This window comes from Sprattus sprattus, assembly GCF_963457725.1.
Source record: "Sprattus sprattus genome assembly, chromosome: 16".
Lineage (NCBI taxonomy): Eukaryota > Metazoa > Chordata > Actinopteri > Clupeiformes > Clupeidae > Sprattus > Sprattus sprattus.
The window spans coordinates 1,943,957-1,951,456 of NC_137914.1; the positions used below are offsets into that span (position 1 = coordinate 1,943,957).

Below are 7,500 nucleotides of genomic sequence, written 5' to 3' on the forward strand. Positions count from 1 at the left end.
CACACACAACTATGCGTACATGCAAACAAACACACACAGCAACCTTACCCAGCATCCTGAGCAGCAGAAACTGCACCCCAATGGCAGACACACACACAAACACACACACACACACACACACACACACACACACACACACACACACACACACACACACACACACACACACACACACACACACACACACACACACACACACACGCACAGCAACCTTACCCAGCAGCCTGAGCAGCAGAAACTGCACCCCAATGGCAAAGACTTTCTGTTCCTGTGACACACACCTGCACAAACACACACACACACTTTTAGAGTTGTATGTTTGTGCATATGCATGTACATGTTTGTGAAGGTATTTTATGTCAGCACCAGCATGTAGAGTGGTGTGTGTGTGTGTGTATGTGTGTGTTTAGGCAATGTGTTGGTAAACCTTTGCAATAGCATATAGAGTGTGTGTGTGTGAGAGTGAGTGTGTGTGTGTGTGTGCGTGCGTTTGTGTGTGTGTGTGTGTGTTTGTGTGCGTGTGTGTGTGTGTGTGTGTGTGTGTGTGTGTTTTACCTAAGCACCAGCATGTAGAGAGGGGAGTTTGTTAGGCTGGCGATGAATCCAGCTGTGGCGATGAGGATCATTGCTGGAAGGAGGAGACTAGAGCAGCTGTTACCACACGACCCAGGGAGGGCGTGGCCTAAGCCAGCCGCTCCCACAATGCATCTGCAGTGGGTGTAGGCCTGAGTGGGGAAAAGGCAGAGAGAGTTTGTCAGTTTATCCATTAACAACCAGGTTCAACATTTTAGCCCAAAATATAATCAGGAAGCACGAGCCTACCTTCAGTATGGCTGTGTGTGTGTGTGTGTGTAGGTGGTTCTCTCTCCACATAGGGTTAAAGGTCATATCCAAACAACCATTTGTAGATGAGCATGTGGTAGTTAGTGTGTTTGTGTGTGTGTGTGTGTGTGTGTTTGTGTGTGTGTGTATGTGTAATAGTAACCACACACAGGGTTAAAGGTCATCTCTTAATGACCACGTTTGATAATGTTTATTTGTGCTTGTGTGTTTGTGTACCTGGATTCTGAGCGGCTCAGCTGGGTGCAGTGTGTAGTTGGTGCAGCCAGCGTGGCACGGGGAGATGTACTCTAGGTGGTTCTCTCCACACACAGGGTTAAAGGTCGTCTCCAAACAGGAGCAGTTGGAGGTGCACTCCAACACAGACCTTAAAAGATGCACAACACAAACAAAGACTCAAAGACACAACACAAAGAACGACGTTCCAGTCCTGAGTAGAATCACAAAAATGGCAGTTGTAGTGGTTGAGATCTCTTTGCCTATTGGTCAGTGGGTGAGATGTATTTGCCTATTGGTCAGTGGGTGAGATGTATTTACCTATTGGTCAGTGGGTGAGATGTATTTGCCTATTGGTCAGTGGGTGAGATCTATTTGCCTATTGGTCAGTGGATGAGATGTATTTGCCTATTGGCCATTCTCTGACCAATGGTGGCCGTGGCCCCCCCTGGCCACCACGTGGCTACGACCCTGGATGAGATATCCGTCGCTTTGGACAAAAGCGTCTGCTAAATGACTAAATGTAAATGTAAATGTAAATGTAAATGTAAATGTAAATGTAAATATCCTTACCCATCAGTCCAGGGATGTATGTTGACCACCCCCCCCCCCCCCCCCACACACACACACACACCCTTACACACACACACACACACACACACACACACACACACACACACACACACACAACAGACACACACACACACACACACACACACACACACACATACCCATCAGTCCAGGGATGTATGTTGACTCCCACCACCTCCTGCAGACGGCAGCCCATGAAGAACAGTGGTATGCCCAGCAGGATGGACACTGATAGTGCCGTCATGGAGACCCAGGGGATGGCTTTAGCCGAGGGCTGGGCCTTCTTCATGACCACGCCTCCTAGCAGCATGCCCACGGCAACAGCAGGAAGGTTCATCACACCTGAAGAGACGAAGCACCACTCAGAACCAGAACCAGAACCAGGAGGACCACAGAACCAGGAGAACTAGAGTGCCAGAACCAGAAGGAACCAGGAGAACTAGAGTGCCAGAACCAGGAGGAACCAGGAGAACTAGAGTACCAGAACCAGAAGGAACCAGGAGAACTAGAGTACCAGAACCAGAAGGAACCAGGAGAACTAGAGTACCAGAACCAGAAGGAACCAGGAGAACTAGAGTGCCAGAACCAGAAGGAACCAGGAGAACGAGAGTGCCAGAACCAGGAGAACTAGAGTGCCAGAACCAGGAGAACTAGAGTGCCAGAACCAGAAGGAACCAGGAGAACTAGAGTGCCAGAACCAGAAGGAACCAGGAGAACTAGAGTGCCAGAACCAGGAGAACTAGAGTGCCAGAACCAGGAGGAACCAGGAGAACTAGAGTGCCAGAACCAGGAGAACTAGAGTGCCAGAACCAGAAGGAACCATTAGAACTAGAGTGCCAGAACCAGGAGAACTAGAGTGCCAGAACCAGAAGGAACCAGGAGAACTAGAGTGCCAGAACCAGAAGGAACCAGGAGAACGAGAGTGCCAGAACCAGAAGGAACCAGGAGAACGAGAGTGCCAGAACCAGGAGGAACCAGGAGAACTAGAGTGCCAGAACCAGAAGGAACCAGGAGAACTAGAGTGCCAGAACCACAGAAGCAGGAGAACACAGACTGGACAAAAGCAGGAGTTGAATGGAGAGCAAAGCAGCATGTACTGACTGAATATTGAGGGAGTAAAGTAAAGTGAAGTGAAGTGAAGTGAAGTGAAGTGAAGTGAAGTGAAGTGAAGTGAAGTGAAGTGAAGTGAAGTGAAGTGAAGTGAAGTGAAGTGAAGTGAAGTAAAGTGAGAGGTGAGATGAAGTGAAGTGTGAACCTAAAGGAACCTAAAGTGAAATGTATTGACATAAATGAAGTGTATTAAAGTGTATCAAAGTGAAGTGAGATTAAATGAAGTGAAGTGAAGTGAAGTGAAGTGAAGTGAAGTGTACAGAGGGAACGTAAAGTGAAATGTATTAAAGTGTATCAAAGTGAAGTGAGATTAAATGAAGTAAAGTAAAGTGAAGTCAAGTGAAGTCAAGTGAAGTCAAGTGAAGTAAAGTCGGGTCGGGTCGGGTCGGGTCGGGTCGGGTCGGGTCGGGTCGGGTCGGGTCGGGTCGGGTCGAGACGAGTGGAGTGGAGTGGAGTGGAGTGGAGTGGAGTGAAGTGAAGTGAAGTGAGATTAAATGAAGTGAAGTGAAGTGTATAGACTGACCCATCAGGAAGCTTCCCTTAGCAGCGGAGGTGCCGAACTGCAGCTCCAGGTATTTCCCCAGGAAGGTGGCCAAGCCCGAGATCACACACGAGAAACAGCACTGAGACAACACCAGCAGCATGAACACTGGGTTCATCATCAGCCTCAGAAAATGCCTGGGGAACACTGACACACACACACACACACACACACACACACACACACACACACACACACACACACACACACACACACACACACACACACACACACACACACACACACACACACACACATACACACACCCACACCACACACACACAAACACAAACACGGACAGTAGTGCAATGAAACGACCCTAGTAGCATAGAGCAGTTTGAGAAAACACCTGGGAAAATACATGCAGACATGCTTAAGCTCTTACTCTTGATAATGCTGATTAAAGACGTCTCCAGCGTGATTTTGTTCCCTTTGAGTGGGTCTGTCTCTGTCGCAGTGACCTAAAAACCAAAGACAAGTTACAGACAGCAGAGAAATGACCTCAGATCCCCTGGGCATGACGATTACACAAGCCAGGTTAGACACCAACACAGGACTGAACGAGAGCTAATAACACTAGACATCATAACACATCATAACACTACATATAATAACACTAGATATGATAACACTAGACATCATAACACTACATATAATAACACTAGATATGATAACACTAGATATAATAACACTAGATATGATAACACTAGACATCATAACACATCATAACACTACATATAATAACACTAGATATGATTACACTAGACATCATAACACTACATATAATAAAACTAGATATGATAACACTAGATATAATAACACTAGATATGATAACACTAGATATGATAACACTAGACATCATAACACTATATATCAGAATACTACACATCATAACACTACATATAATAACATTAGATATGATAACACTAGACATCATAACACTACATATAATAACACTAGATATGATAACACTAGACATCATAACACTACATATAATAACACTAGATATGATAACACTAGATATAATAACACTAGATATGATAACACTAGACATCATAACACTATATATCAGAATACTACACATCATAACACTACATATAATAACATTAGATATGATAACACTAGACATCATAACACTACATATAATAACACGAGACATAATAACACTAGACATCATAACACTACACATCATAACACTAGATATGATAACACTGGACATCATAACACTAGACATCATAACACTACATATAATAACACGAGATATGATAACACTAGACATCATAACACTATATATCAGAATACTACACATCATAACACTACATATAATAACATTAGATATGATAACACTAGACATCATAACACTACATATAATAACACTAGATATAATAACACTAGATATGATAACACTAGACATCATAACACTACATATAATAACACTAGATATGATAACATTAGATATAATAACACTAGATATGATAACACTAGACATGATAACACTAGACATCATAACACTACATATAATAACACGAGATATAATAACACTAGACATCATAACACTACATATAATAACACGAGATATAATAACACTAGACATCATAACACTACACATCATAACACTAGATATGATAACACTGGACATCATAACACTAGACATCATAACACTACATATGATAACACGAGATATTATAACACTAGACATCATAACACGACACATCATAACACTAGACATCATAACACTAGACATCATAACACTAGACATCCACACAAGCCTGGGAGAGAGACAAACTCTCTGCCCCTATCAACGCAGTTACCCCTATACAAGACTGGGGTCAAGGGTCGCGGAGTAAAGTATACACTTACCTCTTCGGGCGCGGCTCCGTGGCGGGGGAAGAGGAAGTAGGGAGTGGATGTGAGCAGCAGACTGGTGGAGGACACCAGCAACCCCATCCACCACGCCCCCACCCACCGTGGGTCAGACGGACTTAACTCCAGCTCTGCCTCTGGGCGGGGGACACACACATGTATTTATTCATTCTGTCACCTCATTATTGATTGATTGACTGATTGATTCATTGATTGATTCGTTCATTCATTCACTCAATTATTCATCTATTTGTTTATTCACCACTGATGTATCTATTCATTCATTCACTTACTCAATCATTCATGCAATTATTCCCTTACTCAATCATTTATGCAATTAATCACTTACTCAATCATTCATTCATTCACTAAATTATTAATCTATTTGTTTATCCACCACTGATGTATCTTTACATTCATTCACTTACTCAATCATTTATGCAATCATTCACTTACTCAATCATTTATGCAATTATTCACTTACTCAATCATTCATTCATTCATTCATGCAATTATTCACTTACTCAATCATTCATTCATTCATGCAATTATTCACTTACTCAGTCATTCATTCATTCATTCATGCAATTATTCACTTACTCAATCATTCATTCATTCATTCATGCAATTATTCACTTACTCAATCATTCATTCATTCATTCATGCAATTATTCACTTACTCAGTCATTCATTCATTCATTCATGCAATTATTCACTTACTCAATCATTCATTCATTCATTCATGCAATTATTCACTTACTCAATCATTCATTCATGCATGCAATTATTCACTTACTCAATCATTCATTCATGCATGCAATTATTCACTTACTCAATCATTCATTCATTCATTCATGCAATTATTCACTTACTCAATCATTCATTCATTCATTCATGCAATTATTCACTAACTCAGTCATTCATTCTTTGAATGTTTCACTTACTCAGTGAATCCCTCATGCCATCATTCTTTCATTCCTTCAACTCATTTAAGCATTCATACATACAGTCGGGAAAATAAGTATTTGAACCCCTGCCGATTTTCCAAGTTTGGCCACTTGCAAAGAAATGTGTGATCTAGAATTGTAATGGTAGGTGTATTTTAACAGTGAGAAACAGAATATCAACAAAAAAATCCAGAAAACTGCATTTTATAAGATTTTTGACTTTATTTGCATTTGATGACTGACTGACTGACTTACTGACTGATTGATTGATTGATTGATTGATTGATTGATTGATTGACAGACACTCACTTGAGTCGATACGGTCCACATCCACATAGATCCTCAACATGATGGAGCCCATAAGGTATCCAAACGCAGGACCGAAAATAGAGACTGAGAACAAGATGGCTGCACACACACCAATACACAACAGACACACACATTTACACACACACACACACACACACACACAAATGCACACACACTCTCAGACACACAAACATACACAGAACACACAGACAACAGAGGGGAAAGACACATTATGCAAAATGTGATTTACACATAAAACACAGAAGGGAGAGAGAGAAAGAGAGAGAGAGAGAGAGAGAGAGAGAGACACACACACACACACACACACCATACCAATATAGAGGGCGGAGTTTCCTGGCTCTGCAAAGTCATCGATGTAAGAGATTCCAAGAGGCTGTATGGGGGCGGAGCCAAGGCCAAAGAGCAGCTGGGCGGCGGCCATAAGCTTCCACGACACACGCTGATGCAAGGCATGCTGGGAGTTCAACGCATGGCAACGCAGCGGTGAGGAGGAGTTTCCATTCAACACACACATGTCACCATTCTCCTCTGTGTACAGACACACATACATATGATAAACCTAGACATACACACACACAATCACACTGGCAGTATTTAAACACTCATTTTGACCCTCTGAGCACAGACACACACACATGGATTAAACCTAGACATTCATAATCACACTGGCAGTATTAAAACACATTATGATCATAACCCAGATACACACACACCCAATCAGTACTGCAAACCCCCAAATTATTAAAACACAAAAACACACGCTATCATAATACAGACAGATATTGTCATACATGTGTATCCCTTCAAGTTCAGATAAGACAAACCTGCAAGAGCTGAGTTATACTGGTATGGCTGAGACAGGAAATGAGGTAAGGCTAGCAGACCAGCACTTCCTGCCATGAGGAGACCACCCATGCCAATCACACGAGGCCGGTGCACACGGTTGCCTAGGTAACTCACAAACACCACCAGCAGCAGGTTTCCAACCTGAGGAGAGATGATATGTTCTCACAGAAATGGTATAGATACAAACATACACACACATCTGCACTAGCACACACA

The 7,500-nt window shown here is 42.4% G+C and overlaps 1 protein-coding gene across 1 annotated transcript in view; it reads right to left on the reverse strand.

Moving 5' to 3' along the window:
* The window catches only part of LOC308377054 (solute carrier organic anion transporter family member 2A1-like), a gene marked incomplete at both ends in the record, with an annotated part of 11,560 nt that overhangs the window by 2,104 nt on the left and 1,956 nt on the right, over positions 1–7,500 (reverse strand). Inside the window, 10 exons of the mRNA XM_080853601.1 lie at positions 217–281; positions 556–725; positions 1,060–1,207; positions 1,788–1,989; positions 3,281–3,445; positions 3,684–3,759; positions 5,159–5,298; positions 6,418–6,516; positions 6,751–6,966; positions 7,263–7,425. Of these exons, the coding sequence (XP_080709727.1) occupies positions 217–281; positions 556–725; positions 1,060–1,207; positions 1,788–1,989; positions 3,281–3,445; positions 3,684–3,759; positions 5,159–5,298; positions 6,418–6,516; positions 6,751–6,966; positions 7,263–7,425 (1,444 nt within the window). The remainder of the gene's footprint in view (positions 1–216; positions 282–555; positions 726–1,059; positions 1,208–1,787; positions 1,990–3,280; positions 3,446–3,683; positions 3,760–5,158; positions 5,299–6,417; positions 6,517–6,750; positions 6,967–7,262; positions 7,426–7,500) is intronic.